Source organism: Xiphias gladius, chromosome 14 (genome assembly GCF_016859285.1).
Source record: "Xiphias gladius isolate SHS-SW01 ecotype Sanya breed wild chromosome 14, ASM1685928v1, whole genome shotgun sequence".
Taxonomy (NCBI): domain Eukaryota; kingdom Metazoa; phylum Chordata; class Actinopteri; order Istiophoriformes; family Xiphiidae; genus Xiphias; species Xiphias gladius.
The window spans coordinates 17,331,363-17,352,368 of record NC_053413.1 but is presented as its reverse complement, the minus strand read 5'-3'; the positions used below and the strand labels follow the sequence as shown (position 1 = coordinate 17,352,368).

The window sequence follows — 21,006 nt, the reverse complement described above, 5'->3', positions numbered from 1 at the left end:
TTTGACCTGCAAAACCTGGTGGGACATAAAATTATTTTGCAAATGTCAAACAATTTGTGTCAAAAAAATTCAAAACCACACCAATATTTCAAGTTTTGGCTCGTGCCTGTGTAGGGAAAAAAAGGGTTAGACAGTAAATATGACCTTACATTGAAATAAGTCATGTTTAAAAATAAACAAACAAAAAAAAAAAAACCTTCCCACCCCAACACAAATAAAGACATGATGTATAGGCAGGGACAGACATGAGTGTGTATGGTCTCACTCAGAACATGAGAAATGTCCAGTCACCAATGGAGAAGAGGTAGAGTCTGAGTTCAAGTAAATCAACTCTGGTGTTTATATTTTTTCCAACATTTTATTTTTTTTTTTTATGATGACTTGTTTAGCTTCTATACAGACACCATACAAAGCAAGTCACAAATTCACTTCAAAATATTCAACAGATTGAGCCAAACATTGCAGTTCCCACAAAATATAGGATGGACAATAAAGGCATTAATTCATATATTTCCTTATATGTATGTACTTTTTATAGAGTACCATTGTAAATAAAATACAATACAAGATATACAGCAGTCTATATTTTTCGTCAATCCGTTCATGATAGAAAAGCGATTATGCAAGAGTTCATAATCTCTGTACCAAACCTAAACTGAGAAAAAGGAAAATAAATAAATGAATAGAAAAAAATAAAATCGAATGTTCAAAAATAAATTACTTAAAATAAATGAAAGGAAAACAAATGATTAGTTTAACTACATTCATACAAGTCGGTGCAACCCAGTTTCATTTGTTGGCAACTTTCAGTATAATATCTCTGTAATACCTCAACACCCTCACACACTACCCTGATTTTTTATGAAGGCCTTCATAAAATCACCCCAGATTACTGTAATCTAAAATACCTCTATGATAACACATTTATACCACATTTTTCCATTCAACACTTCAATACTCCCTGGAAAATAAGAAAGAACCAAATTTTAAAAAAAAAGAACAGACCAAATGAATGTAGGAAAATCTAAAAGGAAGAACAAAAAACAACTTGGCACCTCTAGTCCTTGAGTCCTCATTTATGGCAAAAGGCAGTGTGATGTCATGTAAGGAAAGGTTGTGTCCTTTGGGTGGCTGGATAACAGTTCCAAGAGTGACTTGACTGTACAACGTGTTTTTGTATGGGATGTCTGAATGAGGGTGGGGGCGGGGGCGGGGGCAGGGGCGGACGGGGCATTTCCAGAAGAGTCCCTACAGTCTGTCTCACTTCGTGATATTTGACAGTCTACTTTGAGTGCGCTCAAACACTCAAATGGACTCGACTTAAGCCTGTGTTAGACGTAAAGTCCTATGGTTTCCGTATAGTGCAAGTTCTATGCATCACCCTAAATGCAATAAAGCACCGAGGGTAAAGCAGCGACAAGCTCTAAGTCCTCAATCAATAATCTCCTTTCTATCAGGATTGGCAAAGCAGGGGGACTCTTTTTTTTTTAACCATCATGCTCTTCTAATTCGGAAGGAGTTGGAAAGCCCTTTTTGTTGAAGAAAGGTTGGAAACAGAAGCACAAATCTGCAAATATTGAAAAACAGTGTCAAATGGTTATTTTTTTATATTTTTGTTGTTGCTTTGTTTCACATGTGGAGATCCAGTAACAAGTCAAGGGACTAAAAACGTGACATGGGACACACCGAATGGCAGACATTAATAAATGGACTGAATAAATATGAATGAATGAGTGGGATGGAATTAAGTATAAAAAATGTCGAAATATTCTTCTAAATCCTTAAACAGTGTGCTTTTCAACACATAAAGAGACAGACAGCCTGAAGACGTCAGGGAACCACAGAAAGATTACAAAACAGATCATTTAGAGTTTTTTTGACCATGGAAGCACTAGGAAAGAATAATGTGTACTGTGCTGACACCTAGTGGCCAAGGACAGTTATGGTAAGAACTGGCTTGAAATGATTGTGGTTGGTGAGATTGATTTGTGAGAGCGGTGAAAAGACGGAGTGATAAGATCTTATGTAGTAAAGCTTTGAGTTTTAATTACTGACTTAAAAAATGAATAAATAAATAAAAATAAATAAATAATCGAAACAGCCAAACTAATGTACTATTAAGAATGATTCGCCTACTTCAAGGGGGCTTTTCTAATAAACTACATCTGATGTAACTGTAGTCAGACATTGGATTTGGGCCAAAAATCAGAACCCAAATATAATTATTTTTACTCTCCAACAATGTTAAATCAATTAACTGCACAACTGCAAAGGATTTCTTAATTTCCAGAGTCCCAATGCCAGTGCCATGAAAGTGACAATTATTACTTTTATATGTGATTACAACTGGACTGGAAACATTTCTTGCAGCAGTTTTCTCCTCTGTAATATTAGAACAAAATACCTTGTATGAAATGACTAAAGTGAGTCTGTTATTGATCAGGCAAAGCTCATCTACTGATGACATTAAGGCATATTTTCTTGAAACTCCCAAAATCAAAAGAAAGTGAAGTACTTACAAGAGTGTGTGGCTAGAAAACATGAACGGCAACCTGCAATCTATCGGTGACTAGCAGGACGTTTCAGAGAACTTTTGTAACATAGAGGCAAATTTATTTTTAAAACGGACAAAGCTAGGAGAGGGACATCCTCAACATTGTTGTGTTGATGAAATATTTTCTCTTTCTGTTGTTTTGTAAAATGGCAAAAAGGTTGGCATCACAAGTCTTCCTCTCCTTAGCCCATCGCACTCTTCAAGTTTCACTGAAGAAATGTCGACATCACCCCCTTAACTTTCCGTCCCCTCCTCCTCTTCCTCCTCAGCTTCCTCCTCATTTCCTCCCTCACCCTCCCTCCTCCCACCCTCGGCTCGCTGCTCCTCAGAAGGTCATGAGCTGAAACTCCCGCTCGGCTTGCCACTCCGGCACCCACACTGGGTAGGTGGCGTGCTTCGGCATCTCCATGATGCGGACGGGGAGAGGCTCATTTCTCTGGTGGACATGGTTAGTCACTACCTAGCAGGGGGGGAAGGGAGACAACAAGGGGAGCTAGCACACAGCCTGTACTGCTCGGAGGCCACAAAGCCTGCGGTTCCCACAGCAGCTAGGGTAACAGGGTGATGGAGGTAGGAGACATAGGGGGGGGGGGATAGATAGGGAAGTTAGAGAAGGAGTTAGTTAGAGAGAGACTGGGGAGAAAAGAAGGCAGGATGTAGGAGATGGGGTCAGAGGGAAACAGGAGAATATGTGAGGGGGACCAAGACAGGTGGAGGAGAAGGGACATCTTAGAGGTAGGGAAGGGGTATATTTACCAGGGAGGAGTTAGGAAAGAAGAAATCTCATGTAGCCTGATCTCTGTCTCATAAAGCTCACAAAGGTCTGGAGAAGCATAAAACATTGGGAAAAAAAATGGGAACAACTTAACTTCTGGAAAACCTGAGTTGGCCATTTGGTTAGTTGAGGGTTTGAATATGCATTTTGGCTTTTTGGAGGTACAAACAAGATCTCCATAGAATGATTTAATTGATTTGAACACCACCACCACCATATTTGGTAGGATTTCTACAGACCCCCCTGAGCTTGAAGAGGCCGAGGTCTGGCTATGTGAGATTAGGAAAGGCTCATCAGCAAAGAAGGAGCCTGGTGTAGGAAAGAAAAGAAAGGAGGAAAGAGGGGTGCAGGCTGGGCAGAAGAAGAGGGCAGAGGCTACAGGTAAAAGACAAGCTTAGGACAGCTAAGGGAATTAGAGTGGTTAGTGCACACATATGCTTTTGGTTAGAGCAAAGGGAAAATATGACAGGACATGGGGTAAAGAGCAGGCAGACAGGGGTCGGGATACTGGTGTGGTAGTGAATCTCGGTGGTTTAAATTGGATTCGGGCCAGAATAGAAGTAAGTGGGGTGAGGATTGGGGAGTTATCTATACTCAGTTTGATGGTTAGTGGGCAGTTAGAGCACTTCTTTGTGGAGCTATGGTGTTAGAGGGTGCTGGCATGCATTATTAGCAGCGTGTAAACAGGCTATAGGCTGGCTCGGACGTTTAGTTTAGCTTGGCCAGGCAGGAGAAGCGGCATTGGCGGCTTGTTGCTGCCGTCTCGCCCCCAAAAGGGAATTTACTGCAAAGAAAGGATCTAGTAAAAATAGGAGGGGTGGGGGGAGGGAGGTCATAGATTTGGACAGCGCAGAGGGCTGAGTTTGTTATGGGTGAGATGAGAAACTTAATCCATGCGCACTTACTACATCCAATTAGAAAAGAAAAAGGACATGAAAAGAGTTTACCTTTTTTTCCACAGTGCTTATCTTTGATATTTGCTTTAGGTTTTTTTTTTTTTTTTTTTGAGCATTTTGGGGAGATAATGTAATTTCTATTTAGTCTTTTTCTCCTTTGCCCATTGTGCTGTGTGAACAAGACGCTTTCTTTGCCTGCATCGGAGGCAGGAGAGGTGGCTTTGATGCATTTCGAGCTACCTGTCTCCCTCTGGTGGACAAAGTGTGCTTGGCAACATGCCTTCTAGTAGTGTGAGTGGGTGTTGCTTTGCATCAGCTGTCGCATACTTACTGTGAAAATGTTGGAGCGGCGCTTTGACTGCTTGCGGATGGGTGTGGGTGTGTTGGAGGCAGCGATGGTCTCAATGCGCATCTCCCGCTGACTTATGCTGGGGGTGGAGGGAACAGAGGAGGAGTAGTCACTGAATGCACCCCCACCATTGGCCGCCTGGGGAGCGAGAGAGATTAAGAGGAACCGACAGAAATCAGAAGAAGGGAGGGCGGACGAGAGGGAAAAAGAGATTGAAAATCAGAAATGGAGAGGGAACAAAAACAATGAACAAGCAGGTCAGTTTAGGATAGATTTGGCGTGGACAAAATCTTTATCCCCCACCCCGTTAATGGATGAACTTGTAAAAACAACAATTACATAAACTGAGTGGGCTGGAGACTTAACATAACAGCTTCAAGCTTTTATTTAGATTAAAGTTACATGATCAGTAGGTAAAACAGAGTGCTATATATGAAAATGTTCATCTTACCTGGTTAATGTGAACAGAGGGGATGGATGCAGCAGGGACTGATGAATGGCTGGGAGAGTTAGGGAGGGATTTGCAAGGACCAATAGAGAGCTGCTGCTTTTTCCTCATGGCCACAACCTTCTGGGCAACTGGGGGAAAGAGAGTGGCAAAGACACATTAACAGATTGTTCATTAATCCCTTCAATTCCTCTTATGACAAATATATTTTGTTTGCATCTGGTGAATGAAGTGGTGAATACATAGAAACTAGAATGATCCAGCTGCTTCTTTACATTGCGGGTTCTGGTGATCCCTTCTCACAATCGAGCATGGGCTACATACTGAGTGACATTACGCAGCTTGCACTACTACAAAGACGAGGATGTAAGAGCTTGTAGCATTTACAGAACCTACGCGGTCAGCAAATTTAAACATGCATACATAGGAGGTGCTTCCATATGACAAAGGATCACTGAAGGGTTTGACGAGTATGAAAATGATGTGAACCATAAGCCCTCAGATATATCAACCCAATCGAATACCTGTGGGTGATTTTGGACCAACAGTGCTCTCCACCAGCATCATTAAAATACCACATAATACCAGATACTCTGTGCCGATCAGCACCAAACACACACACACACACACACACACACACACACACACACACACACACACACACACACACACACACACACAGTGTATATATATAGCTCTTATCACTCAACACTATGTATGATAAGTGTCAGCATGGAGCACTAGCAAAAGCCATTACCATGAACAAATACATATTAATAGCACCAATCTGCCAAACGTTATCTGATAAGTGAAGAAGAGGAAGATGGTCAGTACTTTTCGTCTATGGAGATTTCTGCCCGACGTTTAGCTTACATGCTATATTTCAGGGTGGAGATTTTCTATCCAGTGTCATTATAATCTCATTAAAGATTTTCACTCCACTTTAGTTTTCTACACACACGTGAGATATTGTAAACATGGCAACAGCACACTTCATTTACGACAGCTGTAGATGTGAGCACACAGTACAAAGGGGAATTATGGGGATATTCTGTCTGCAGGTTTCCAGGTATACACAGTGTTTGGAAACGTCAGAAATGTCTCTAGAGTATGCTAAAATCCGAGTGAAAATTATTTCATTTTTAAACAGAACACTACCATAAACCATATTAATCGAATAAAGCTCAACAAAGTAAGTGAAGCTAATTCCAGTCAGACAGAGAGGCATATGAGCACATTATCTTAACCACCTCAGACCATTTGTTTTCCAGTCAGGTAATGAGAAACATACTTCTATGTGGCTTTTATACATCTCCTGGGAAAAAAAGTACTGCTATTTCCAAGAAAAGTAATCACACAAAGTGATACTTGCAATTTTTTCCTGTCGTTCACTGAGCTCTACAGTGTGATGTTAGCCAAATGAGACTATGTCATCATCTTAGCAACCTGATTTGCCATGCAGTTGGTGCAACCCGTCATTTAATTCATGGCAAATGCGAGTGAGGGACTGGGTAGAGCGAGAGGGAGGGAGGGAGGTGATGTTCGCGGCTGCGTGACGTGAATTAGCACTGAGGCAAAGAGAGATGATTTGAAGTTATGCTGACAGCTGGGACCATAACGCCCGGCTGCCTGCTGCAGCATGGCAAATACAGAAAGAAGGCTCATGATACAGAGCGACCTCTCCAGACAGCCAACACTCCTTCATCTCTTTTAATTATTTCAAATTGGGCTTCAGGAAGCAATTAAGGCAGGGAGGGAAGACAACGTGCATGTGCGTCAACAGTGAAAGAAATGCAGAGTGAACGTTGCGTTACATAGTCAGATGTTTTGTGAAGGGATGACAGGCTTTCAAAGGAGCTGCAGCCTCAGGGGATAATGTGCCAGAGTTGAAGCAATCGAGTTTCCAAATGACAGTTTCATGACTTCAGTTATGGATTCAGGGAAAACCCAGAGTTTCCAAATACATTTAAGATACATTAAAAATGTATTTCACCATTTATACACAACTGAATATTAACTGGTCTCTAGCTCCACATTTGTATGCAGTCCTACATCATGATTTTAGCTTCCATAATTACTTATTGTAGTGCTTGACAACTGTATTAAATTAAATCTAAAATACCTGCTGCATCATAAATTGAAGTGAGCCTGTTAATGCTCCTCTGCTGTTCAAAAAGTACACTGCCGATGACAGCTACTGAGCACGCACCATAAGGAGCAATAATGTCTATGTAAACCCTTCCACGTGTGTCAAACATGCACAGGCATCTATGCATGTTGCCAGCAATAACGGCATAAAGTACTTTAAAATTAGCCCGGGGTGCAGAGGAAAAAAAAAAAAGTCCTAACTAGTGAATTTTAATACCAGTTCTACTAATGTGAACAGAGCGACACACGGAAGATGAAAAGGAAAATGTTAATTCAAGATTATTGAGCTGATGTAATGTTTTGTCAGAGGGCATAACTGATTAATTAGCTCATAGCTTTGCACTCACCTAAGATAGACCTAATTTGAACACTTTTCCTGAGACGGGAAGAAGGTAAAAAGACCCTGTGTCCTGGTTGCGTTCACATCATTCACATAAAATGCTGCCCATTAAAAGCCGTGGCTCTGGTGCATTTGCAACAATTTGTCAAGAAATCCTACAGTCTTTCCAAATAATCTGAAATGTGACTGGTTTAGATGTTGTAGAATGGTGGCCTAGAATAATTTTGATCTCAGTTAATAAACATAGTCTTTTTTGCAATGAGTGAGGTCTGAGAATAAGACGATAAGGTGAAAAGTAGAACTGTAACCAAAAGATTATTCATTATAGTTGAATTTGCCAATTACTCTTTTGATAAATTGGTAATTGTTTTGTAGATAGATATTACAGAATAGTCAAAAAGGCCCATCACAGCTTCCCAAAGCCCAAGACTTCTAATTGGCTCTAATGAGTTTAAATTTACCTTAATGACTAATCAGTTATTAAAATATATTCATGTTTATCCATCAACTAACTGTTTCAGCTCTAGTAAAAACAATGCAAACTGAAGGGAAAGAATACCGTTCAGGACAGCCAAAAACCAAAACCTAAACCATCATCATGTTCAAGCTGCACCTTTTGCTTCCCATCTAACGCATGTCCACCTTATTAAACAACCCTCTCACCATCCTGGAAGACTCTCTCCACATTCAGGCCATAGGTGGAGCAGGTTTCGTAGTATGTGCAGCGCTTCAGGTCATTTGACAACTTTCTGGCCCGCGAGTCATCGATCACTCTGGGGTTGGCAGCGCTGATGGCATCTAAGAGAACAGGGTGAGAAAAAATATTACTCAAGCATTTAATCTGAAGGATGAGGCTGGAGATATTCTATATTTCTGTTAGCGCTGACAAATTCCATGGAAACACCAAACCCAATACAGTGTTAGGCCGTCCACCAGTACCTTCAGATTTCCCTACGCTGTCTGTGGCTCTCAGACTGAAACCTCATTCGTCCCTACTGGCTATGTAAATCTTCGCTCATTATATGGTATCATTAAAAAAAAAAAAAAAAAAAAGCTAAAATAGCTAAAAACAGCTAGGCACTAGTTTTTTTTGTTTTTGTTTTTTTTTTTAGCAAAAATGACTAAAACCAGAGTACAACTATTTTCAGTAGTGGATTAATACACATTTGATGTGATGGTGAATATTTATACAATATATGGGATCGAACAGAGATAAAGTACAATGCCAATGTTCGCTGTAACGAAGGAATGTGTCACCCAGTGAAAACGTTGCGGCGCACTGATGTGTTTTTAATAGTCTTTGGATCACTGCGGAGCTCTACTGCACACTGAAATAAGCTACTGGATATCAGGCTTTGGCTTCACAGATAACACTTGCTAGCAGAATCTATTCATTGTTAGTTTTGGTCTTTTCATGGCATTTATTGACAATAAGAAAAATATAGGATAGGCCAGACTCACCCTTTAATCATATTGTGAAGACAGTGAAACAGAGTACTTCCAGTGTAAAAAATGTATTGCTCCATTATGGCGGAAGCAATATCTTATATTGCAATATATCAGAAGTAGGGCAAGCACCTTGTGTTCCAACGAGGACCATGGGGACCTCAGCTGTGTTCCGGTAGCTGGAGAGGCGCAGAAAGTAATTGTAGACTGTCTGGAAGCTGATTTCATCCTCCAGGCTAAAGACGAAAACCACGGCATCCACCCAGGCAGCAAACTGAGGACAGAGCAGAGGAGGTATGTTGAAGCCCTATGAAATAAAACCTGCCTCATTATAACACAAAGGCATTCACACAAATTAACAGTTTGCATCAGAGCCACTGCTTCACTCAAAAATATGTTTTGTGTCCATGCGAGCTGATTTTGTGACATCATAACTAGTTTGGAGCGAATCGTGGTCCAATGTGGAACTTAAACAAGTGTGATGTGGAAAAAGAAAAACCTCCAGCATAAATATACAGACAATGGAGTTTTTGATGAAACAGGAGAATTCTTGCGTCTAGTAGTTAAACTTTTGAAATGAACAATATTGGTATATTCGTAGATGTTCGATTTTTCAATGAGGGATAATAAATAGGGACATTATGGTTAAATTAGTTTTAAAAAAAACTAAATTTAGCTATTCATTGGGAAACTATTTGAGACACAAATTAATTTTTGTATTATGTCTTAAAATATGTCTGGAAGGGATATTTTATGAATACCTTTTGCTCTTATAATGGGTCACTTTAAGTGTTGCCGTTGCAGACATTCACTGCTGATTTTCATGCGTTGCAGGCCATCTTTTCATAGAGGTTCAGATACCGACAGAAGAGGGCAGTGTAGCAACAGCCATGGTACACTGAAAGTACCTGCACTTAGTGCAACGACATCGACTGATTAAAAACTATTAGTGAATCCTTATCTGTTTCCCGTATTCCCACTGCTATCATAATCTAGGATCTTTGTATTTGTCGCATCATATACACTCATAATCCCTGCATACTTTAGGATCAAATGGCGGAGAGAGAGGTTTTCACCCTGAGCGGAGCAAATCATTCTTAATCACCATCCATTGTATAAGAAAGAGGCTAAACTGAACGCAGAGAAGTACGAACAGTGACAATCAAGCGATAACTATTCCCTCGTATTGCCCTATTCTTCGCTCAGCTTTAACATCTCACCCAGATCCCCATAGGGAATGAATGGGAAATCAAGCCACAACTCCGCTCAGCCGCCTGTGAGCGAGAACATAATAGAGGCCTTTAATTACGCCACTAATTATATAGTCAGCTGACAATTGAGCCGAACCCATTTCTATTCCCTAATCTCACCGAGCATATTGCAAGCGTAAATCGGAGCTTTGCCAGGCCAGGTATCTGTAGCTGCTCATAGAGACGCATGATAAATTCACAACAGGATCACATTTGACAAGAAACACTGAATCTAGCGAACGAAGCCTCAAGCAAATCTGCTTGTGTTGTCTAGGGTTGGGGTTCGTTAGCATTTCATTCAATCTGTTTATCAAATCCTTAACAAACCTATTTAGGTATAGCTTTAAACAGCTTAAAAAAAAATATAGTAATGAATAAGTCATATTTAAGAACTAAAACTCCAGAAGTTAAATAAAAAAAATACTCAATACATTCTAATAGTCAAGTTATGCCACATATACATTTGCTAGTTAGCTAAATAAATTAATGTGTTGTACAGTACTCTTTGCTAATAAAAGAAGGACAAAATAAAAGACTCCCAAGACAGTTGCTTAAGTTCTTTTTTGTCCCCAGTGGTGGAAAAATAACTAAGTATATTTACTTAAGTCCTGTGCTCAAACCTGCATTTACTAATTTTTTGGCTACTTTTGAGCAGCAGGAACAAGCTATATACACACCAGTGACATATCATTACCTCTTGAGGTCGATATGGCAAACTTGTTAGTAACCAGTTGCTTATTTACAGATATAGCAGATAAAGAGCAACATTAGCATTCATTTGGAGTCCTGTGTTTCTAACCACCTGACAAAAGTCCAACGTTCACACTCCATTTAGCCTTTTTCTTTAGATCTCTACCAACTCCTGAGGAAAATATCTGGCTCTTTGGTGGTTCAATGCCCCACTATTTTCACCAGCTAGATGCTAACTTTGTCCGTTTGCCATTTAGTGCTGGGCAGGTAGTGTACAGTGATTTAATAGGGGTTTAACGGCTGCCTGCTGCGTCTGTAAACAATGCTGGTGAGAGCTATGAGACTGAATCAAAACAGTAAGTTCATGGACTGTAAAATCAAAACAATGAGATAAAAGGTGCTAAAACACATAGAGCTGAGGGGAACTGTAGAGTTCATTGTTACTTCCCTGTTGGTTTGTCAGTATAAGTGACAATGTTCACTTTACACGTTGTAATTTCGTCCATTTTTAATACTAATTTTATAATATTGATTTTAGCATCTTTTAGCGCAATTCTGAGGTACTTGTAGCTTTATTTAGTTGTTACTTTAGATTTAAGATGCAAAATATAGGATTAAAAACAAATATGATCCACTATTGCAGATTTGAAGGACATATTAGTATACAGTATATAAGATTTTTATAGCGACTTGAAAATAGGATAATCCAGATACACTGCAATCATGCAAAAGTGAATGTTAGAGTAAATCCTTCTCATTCTCTATTTTACTTTAGAAAGCCCAGGCTAGGTAAAGTATTATAAAACATAGACACCCAAAATTAAGTTCATTTAAATCCTGGGAGATCTGTAAGTGGGAGGTTAGACCTAACATTCTCTGGTATAATATGGTTTAAGAATAACTATGTGTAAGAGTCTGATGACTGCTCTGTCATTAAACAAGGCTGGATTACCAGGAAGCTGTTCCTCAATATACCCGCGTTGAAAAGGCATAAAACAGTGACACATCACATTTTTTCCAATAGCATGTTTTCTTATGAAGACTCGGTAAAAACCTGCTCTGGATGAAACAGTGGCTCAATTACTCTTCATATTTCACATACTAATAGGACAAGGTGCTGCATTGTCCCTTTGACCACAAAAAGGATTTTGGATCTGCTTGCTCATTGATCTGCTACTGCCCCTTAAGTGCTTTTGGTAGGACAACCACAGAGGGCTGTCACAATGCTCCAAACAGTCCTGCAGTGAAGCAATGGTCTGTCTCTAAACAGTTCCCATCTGCGCGACAGTTTGCAGATAGCCTCTGTTTGACACATCTTGCAACTTTGGAGAAAAGAGAAATTTTGTCTGGATCAACACTCTTACCTGCAATTCTGGAGGCCCTCCTTCGTCTCTGATCAGAAGAAGGTAGCTCTGTCCATCCACAACAATTTCTTTCTTGAATCGTCCACCTGAGGAAGAGAGATTTATTTCAAGAGGTTACTCCGAGGTCATTCTGACAACCTGTTGATTCTGGCCTAGTGCTAGCTCAAAAAAGGTCTTTCTTGAGATGTAATAACTAACCAAGTACAGCGAAAACAGCGATTATGTACCAAATAAATCAAAATTCAATATCAAAACCCAGCTTGACATGACTCATAAAAGTTTGGTGAGATGTGTACGAATTTATGTGCCGTTTCCCTATTTAGACCTCTTGAATGTGTTGCTGTTACAATCATAAGCCGTCAGGAAACCCAGTCTCTCTGGAGTCAATTACGCGGGCGAGAAATTGCTGTTTAGCGTGTCTAATGCACAGCTGCTGAGGGAACCAGTTTAGTGCCATCATCACTGCACTGCCACAAGTCCTAGAAAGACCCTAATCACATTTTACAAACACTACCAGGCTGCATATTCAGTATCCATCACTTCACCGCGAGAGATTGAGTGCGTTTGAAGATTTTCACAGCCTTAACAACATAACTCATTACACTTTGCGAAGAAATGACAAGACTACTGGAATACGTTTAACGCAGAGACTAGAAGAGAGAGAAGGAAATGATGGGACATAATACCAGAGGCAAAAAACTTGTCTTTATTCTGAACAGGTGTGCCTCAGGTCACACAATGTCCACAGGATAGTAGGGAGGAGCTAACACTTAGCAGGGCTAAGTGTTATGCAGCCTTGAGTTTCTTTCCCCTTTTTCTTAATTTCTTTTCTAATAAAAATGCATATTCCTTGCCGCTAGCAAAGCCTGCTGCAGATAAGGAAGAGACCAATAGGAGAACTACGCAAGAAATTAGATTTTGCATATCATTTGAACGGGGTGCGATCCTTTGGAGATTAAAAACATTCAAATGAGAAAGCTGTAAGGCTAGAGATGTCCCCGAGAGTGTAATCAGTGCCTTATGAATACGAAAACATGCTGAAAGCAATTTGGTAAAATTGAATAATACACAAATTCGAAAAGGCCTAGGAATGATCATGAAATGTATTTTTAAAAATTATGCTAAAGACAGCAAATGTGCAGGCAGAATAAAACTACACCTGTTACACTTTTCCAGGAATTTCATAAGAAGACATGTTAACTTAGATCTTCATATGATTAGATAATAAAGTGTCAGAGATCACGCTGTTTAACCAGCATATTAAGAACGACTGATCACACAAGCGCTGTAGGAACCATACAGTAGCCGGGCCCTGTAAATTTTAATAGGCGGAAAGTATTCCTGTCTCGGCAAGCAATACATATCCACTTGAGCCACACATCCACCCTGTTAAGTCCACGCTAGCCCACTTGGCAAATAGTGGACTCTCCCAGCCTTTTGCACAGGCTCTCAAGCCCTGCTGGATGCTGGTTGTATAACAGAGAGAGAGAGAGAGAGAGAGAGAGAGAGAGAGAGAGAGAGAGAGAGAGAGAGAGAGAGAGAAAGAGAGAGAGAGATAGAGAGAGAGAGAGAAAGAGAGAGAGAGAGAGAGATTCATGTGCCACCAGCCAGCTTTTTTTTTTTTTTTTTTTTTTTTTTAACTGAACTCAGAGCTTTGGAGATTCAGACAAAGGACTGAGAAACTATGTGTCTGTATGTCTCCGAATGCTACTTAAAAAGGGAAATAGGATGGGGAGGATCTCATTACACAGTGAGAAAGACTGGATCAGAACGATAAAGAAAACCAAAGCTTTACCAGAATATGGAGTTTGTGTGGAAGCTGGCAGCATGTATGTACGTCAGTAATGATTATGAAAAGTCTCTCTGAAACCAGTGTCTGTAATGAAAGCATGCGGCTGCGATGAAAACATGCATGGAATTTGAAGTAAACATTTCAGTTACATAATCATCCAGGATGGTGTTGTCTTTATGAAGAGCAGAGCCAATACAATGCGTGTAAAAAGGAAGCCAGTACTGACAATAAATGAAGCGGACTACCACACTCTTCTCTCTCTTTGACATGGTAAAAGTAATTATGAATTATTTAATTGTGTTGTTCAACTTCACATGAAAAGAGGTGACTAATAACCCTGCAGTCAGCCTACAGAGAGATGGTAAGTTGGTAGGCATGGTTAACACGCAGTAAGCATACTCTGCTTACAAGGAGGCTTAGACCTTGACACAGAGCCACAATCCTACGGTGCTCCATCCGGCGTTGCCATGGCAACAAACTCCAGTACCTTTTTTCAGATATCATAGCAAAAGCCCAGGAACAAAACACTGAAGAAACAGCCATGGCTGAACCTTCCTCTGCTGGCCAGTGCTTCTGCAATGTAAATACCAAATCTGGAGTAAAGCCAGCGTTAAAGCACATAAAAAACAAAGAGAGCCTGAGCAGCTGCTAATCACGAGAAAGGCACGTTGTATCACAGCAACGCGCTGTGATGTAAAGGGACACACGCACATATCAGAGCTGACATGTTTCCCTGATTACAGCAACGCCGCTCGTTCTGTTTTTTCAGCATTTCCACCATTGATTTCTCAAGGACTAATTAAGCTACGAGGATTTTTTTCTGCTTTGGTGCAGCAAAATGCCAGAAACTAATTATGCGCTTCATGTCTCATCCTCACTATAATTACACTAAAATGAAACACTGCAAACCCCTCAAAGATGATCAGTTAACTGTGGGTTTGCCAGCATCTTGTGGATTTCTGAGGGGAGGACTTACCTTTCAGGCCAGAAGGGGGACTTCTCATAATGATTTTGCTGATAAACAGAAGAATATCAGATTTTCAGATCTTTGCGAGTGAATTAAACTGGCAAGGGTCCCTTTCCTGGGGACAGGCCCTCCTAAACACTTTAAAGTGGTTCCTTCTCCATCAGGACATCCAGGACGTAAACGGTTTGTGACAGTGATAAAAACTTTCATTTACTCTCCTAGAGAAATGATGGGGTTTCTGTTTTACCCTCATGTTTTAAGAATGAGTAATCTTCATAGCCCTAATTTACTGGACATGTTATGCTTTGTAATTATCTGACCAGTTTTAGTGGAGGAATAAAACGGATATTTATAAACTGAGCCAAACCACCAGACCAGAATCTTGACATAATCGAAAACACAACATTTTAATCTAATTTTAATTTAAACTAATTAGAAAAATACTCTAAAGGCAAACCAGTGCCATGCTTCGTGTAAATGTCCTAGTGCACCAATCCTATTATGGCTATCCTTCTGTCCAGTGTAGCAATCAGTGCCAACATGCTTGACTTTCTTCTTGTAAAAAAACAAGAGAAAACTAATTTAGCAGCCAGCAGGTTTCTGTATAATTTGACTTAAACTCTTCTGAAAAACATAATAAGCTAATAACAAGGCATCTCTTGATTTGCAAGAGACTGACACTCACAACACAAGTTGTGAGGTAAATCAGTAGCATGACATTAAGCCGCAGTACACATTCTGCATTAATCTGAACATTTGTGTTTGAGTATCTGACATGTTTGTATTCACCTCTTGACCTACACCTCCAACAGACTCTTACCTTCAGGAGACTCCTCCTGCACATATGTGCCCGTCAAGTACCGGTGCACCAAGGCAGACTTCCCACTGGACAGATTTCCCACAATGCCCTGCAAGACCAAGAGCAAAATACTGTGATTATCACTGACAGGTAAAAACCACTGGAGTATGTGGACATAAAAGGCCATAATGGTGATCTGACAAAAAATTTTCAGCACAAGGTGTTTCTGAGGCTTTCAACCTTGCTCAGCTTTTCCATCAACTGAGTAAGCTCCACGAAATGTGTCTGAAGGCTTCGGGAATACAAAGTAAAAGTTTTTTTTTTTTTTTTTGGTCAAGCTGGCCTTTTCAAGGTCAAGAGTGAGCCATTAGGATCAATCATAATGGTGGTTTCACAGGTTTTAGCCATTTCTTTGCAAATTGTGTTTACTTTTCACTACAGCCTACAACAAAACATTGCATCAAGACTATATTATTGGATATAAAACCATCTTCTTATGGACAGGGTGAAAACAGAGATCTGGTAGTTTCTTTCATTCAAAAGGTTGCTGTTTTGCTGACAAGTATCAAATCTTAGTTGTATAAGTTTCCTTGAGAGCACAACCAAGGAAGGGCAGCATTACGTCTAGAGCCCGACTGACAAATCAAAGGCTGACATATCAGTTTATAATGAATATATTTATACTGTACATTTGTAAGAGTCTAAGTAACAAGAATTTGCTGTGCAAAGGAGAAGAAAAGTTTAAGGCATTTTGAAAAGATTGTCCACCAGTAAGCACTGACAAGTTTATTTATTAACTGTTAAATGTCCCACGCAGTACATATCCTGGTCCCAACTCTTTACTAACCAAATTTGTGAGATTCTCATCAAAAATGTTTATGTGTATAATGTGTAAAATGAATATTGGTCCCATTTTTTAAAAATCTAAAATATCGATTTTAGTATCTGTCTCAAAAATGCAATAATGGTCTGGCTATAATTAATATGCAGAGTAATGCAGCTTTTACAAAAAAAAGAATGAACTAAAACTAACTGCTACCTGGAAGGTAGAGAATCAAACTAAAAACTTATATTATGCTATAGTGGGCAGCAATTGAAAGTAGATTTGGTTTGTAGTTAGGGAACAAAACCATAAAAGCAATGGTAAAGGACCAACCTTTACGCAGGCTGCGTGAGATTGAAACATTATGAGGAAAGTCCTCTAGCACACATCGGTTTGGTTGCAATCTTTCCCCTGCTTCCTGTCCCTGGTGTCTAGACCAGACCTAACTACAGCGCCTTCAGGGTGATGCATGGCGGAGGGTCGGCTGATGATGCCAGCATGTCTGGGAAGAACAAAGGATGCAAAATGCCTCATCTCCTCCCGCTCCTCCTCCTTTTCTACCCACCATCGCCATCTTCATCTTCAGATCATTAGTGGGTGTTAAAGTCAGGTATGGTTCTAATTATAGGGACGTTTAAGGCACATGGGAAAGGATCGGTTTAAGGTCCTTCCAAGCCTACCCTCTCTATAACTGAAGTGGGTATACACACAAACACACACACACACACATACATGCACACGCATACGCATACGTATACACACATACGTATACACACACACACACACACACACGCATACGCATACGTATACACACACACACACACACATACGCATACACACACACACACACGCATACGTATACACATACACACACACACACACACACATACGTATACACATACACACACACACACACACACATACGCATACACATACACACACACACACACACACATACGCATACGTATACACATACACACACACACACACACATACACATACACACACACACACATACGTATACACATACACACACACACACATACACACGCACACAAAAACACACACTTACATATACATACTCACACACACACACACATACATATACGTACGCATACATACACACACACACACATACATATACGTACGCATACATACACACACACACACACACACACACACACACACACACACACACACACACACACACACACACACACACACACACACACACACACACACACACACACACACAAACACACACACACACACACACACACATATACATACATATATTTATAATGAGGTGCCCCCGGCAGAATAAACTATGAATAAGCTTTAAGTTAGCAAAAGTTGAAGGCTGTGTGCGGTGAAAGCTATGAGTCAACAAAAATCGACTTTGAATGTACCACAGACCTAGTGTTCCTGCTGTTTTAACTGCTCAGCTCTGAGACCTGCTGGTATATAGGCTTCATGGAATCAAATTGCTGCATCAGCACTAATCCAGTACAAACCTTTTACTCCTCTTTGTAGATGTTTAGTACTGATCTGGGAATATTAAAGAGTGTGGATTTGATTATCAAAAGATGGCAATAAAATAAGGTTTGACCACAGTTAAGGTGCCATCACGAAACCTCAACAGCGGGGTGCAGCTCACAGATGTAGTGGATGTTCAGGTTTTCTCAAGTGATTATGATCATTTCAACTAATCTGCAGGAAGTGTTTTGACCCCACTTCTGATCATTACCACTGTGGCATGAAAACGAAGAAATTTACTTTGCAATCCTATTAAGAAGCTTCTCAAACATATGACCAACTTCTTAGTTTGTAGTATAACCTTTTTGCTGAACAGAGGCTCTTGTGAAAGGAATGACTGTTATTTTGCAACACTTAATTCAGTCTTTCCAGGTCCATTTAACAAACCCCTGTGTGGAAGCTGCCAATTAACACCTTAGACATATAAAAGCAAACAGACATGCTCGAAAAAAGGCAAGTTTGTCTTTGAGCTCCTTGTGAATTCTCCCCTTTTCATTTCACTAAAGTTTTCTATCTTGCAAGATGCTACTACAATGAATTCACCCAACATGGAAATATTATATCCATTTGTAGAATGGTGGTGTGCAGTTTTTCAAGGCTGCTTGTCTTTATGGGTGGAAGACATCAAATCAGGTGAGGATGTTAGCCGCGCATTTGGCAGTGCCCTGTGTGTATGTGCTTCACTGGCGGGTGGGCTCAGACCCAGGATGTGTCACCAGTCTAGCCCAAAACTGTCAGTCATTTCATGTCCTGCTGCAAGCCTGCACCCTGCATCTCCATGCCAACGCATCTCATTAAAAATCACCCTCTAGGAGCCAGGGAAAAGTCCAGCCAATTTTCTCGACTGTTCTCTCTCATGCAAAATGCAAAACTGGTGTTACATGGACGGAACATGCTTTCCCACTGACATTTAACTCTATCAGAAAGCTGAAACCTCTGAAGGCGAATCAATAGAAAATATAAAAAGTTACTCACCACTTTCAGCTCTGGCACTGACCGACTCAATGTCCATTCCTGGCTGTTGACAAAAGAGTCTAAAAAGAAAAGGACAAAAAAGAAAAGAAATGAAGTCAAGCAGCACTGAAAAGGCAATCCACGTGTTTGTCTCCCATTTGACCCCAGCTACAGATAATATGGCATTAACAGTGTTTCCCACTGGATGATGGCAAAGTGACTTTACAGCTGCAGTTTACCTGTAGTGTGTGCAACAAGTTTTATGATGGACTGTTCAACTGTCAAATAAATAAGACAAAGCCCATCTACAGTCTGGTCAGGTATCTAGTGAATTTTAACCTACTGGAGGATGTTCAGTGTCATTTTACCTTGTTTCCCCCCTCATCTTTTATTCCCTGCACAAAAAAACAAGTTAACGAGTGGGCCTGTGTCGTATCTTTATGGACTGAAGTGTAGATTTGCAGGGCCATGCTGTAACCAGGCTTACTATAGTCCAAGGGTAAAATGGTTAGGAAGATAAAGTCTTTCAAACTAGTAAATCTTGACCTTTATTTCTGCCATACCCTCGCAGTGCCAAAAGAGGCCATTTTTGTTTTCATATTTTTCTTTGAACTTTATTCCCCTATAAGATTTGTTCAGTATGACCAGAAAACAAAACAGTTAAACACATTAGAGCCGCAACTATTAATCAATTAAGTGATCAACAGAAAATTCATCTGCAACTATTTAAATAACTGATTAATCTTTTGATTCATTTTTGGGGAACTAAACTGGTTTCACCTTGTGAAATTCGAATATTGTTTGGTTTTCTTAAGTTTTCCATGATAGTAAATTGAATAACTGTGGGTTTTGAACTGTTGCTCAGACATAAAAACAATTTGAATAAGCCAACTTATTTGGAACTTATTTGACTTGGGGACATTTTGGGGCATTTTTTAAAACACTTTTCTAACATTTTGTCAATCAAATGATTTACTGAGAAAATAATCAGCAGATGAATAACATTTGCGGCAGACCTAAAGCATATTCAAAGAAAAAAAACAGGCCATAAAGATTTCTCTCTCTCACTGACTCATATGCTCAGGTCCAGTTTTTATTTATTTTCAACTTATAAACACACAGCTGCCAAGAAGGAATTGTGAAACACCTATGGAAAGTGCGTTCTATGCAGGCTATCTCAATATAAGGTGTCAACACAGTGCAATTTATGAAGGGAATTTAGCCGAGCCATTTTAAAAGAGAGCTGTTAACAGGCCTGATCTAACTTGTTTGATTTTCCAGTGACATTTGGAGACTTTGACTAGATAATAATGCTTCAAAAAAGGACAGCGGGAAGGAGCACTATAAAGAACAATACAAACACAAATAATAACTCCACAAGCTGTGCCTGTCTCCCACAGAATGGAGTGCACAGTTTCACGTCATAACAACTATTAGAACAAAGGCCACCTTCTTGTTTTGAATCATGACTTTCTTGCCATCTGAACCTCCCAAGAAGAAGATACCATCTCTAATACAGGGGTGTAGACTCCCTGTCTCCAGGCAACGAGGTGTGCAACACCAGCTGAACCCTCCCACCCCCCAACCCCCCGACCATGTCTAAACCATACCAATTAAAGTTTTCATCCAACAAATGGGGAGCCATCATTACTGTAAGCCTATTAGCTGCAGGAATAGTGGTTTCCCTTTGTGCTCCAGGCAATGCTAATATAAAAAAAGAATGACAGCATAAAAAGTAAGGTAACCACTGTTGCTATAAGATGTGTTTCTATTTTCACTCTGAAATGTATGCTAAAAGCATGTATGACTCATAGCTTAGCAGACCTGAGCCAAAAATTCCTTTACCTACTACAATTAGAGTAACAAAGAAAAAAA

At 40.0% G+C, this 21,006-nt stretch overlaps 1 protein-coding gene across 5 annotated transcripts in view; it reads right to left on the bottom strand.

The window, feature by feature from the left end:
• agap3 (ArfGAP with GTPase domain, ankyrin repeat and PH domain 3) overlaps positions 1–21,006 on the bottom strand; it is a 118,858-nt gene that overhangs the window by 46,635 nt on the left and 51,217 nt on the right. For 4 of the 5 annotated variants that reach the window (XM_040143203.1, XM_040143204.1, XM_040143201.1 and 1 more), the window contains exons 2-8: positions 19,153–19,211; positions 15,840–15,927; positions 12,261–12,346; positions 9,089–9,230; positions 8,174–8,308; positions 5,026–5,153; positions 4,557–4,712 (exon numbers count right to left, since the gene is read on the bottom strand). In XM_040143203.1, the coding sequence (XP_039999137.1) occupies positions 4,557–4,712; positions 5,026–5,153; positions 8,174–8,308; positions 9,089–9,230; positions 12,261–12,346; positions 15,840–15,927; positions 19,153–19,211 (794 nt within the window). Of the gene's footprint in view, positions 1–356; positions 1,568–4,556; positions 4,713–5,025; positions 5,154–8,173; positions 8,309–9,088; positions 9,231–12,260; positions 12,347–15,839; positions 15,928–19,152; positions 19,212–21,006 lie in introns of those variants that run through there. The other variant, XM_040143205.1, reaches the window with a different exon arrangement.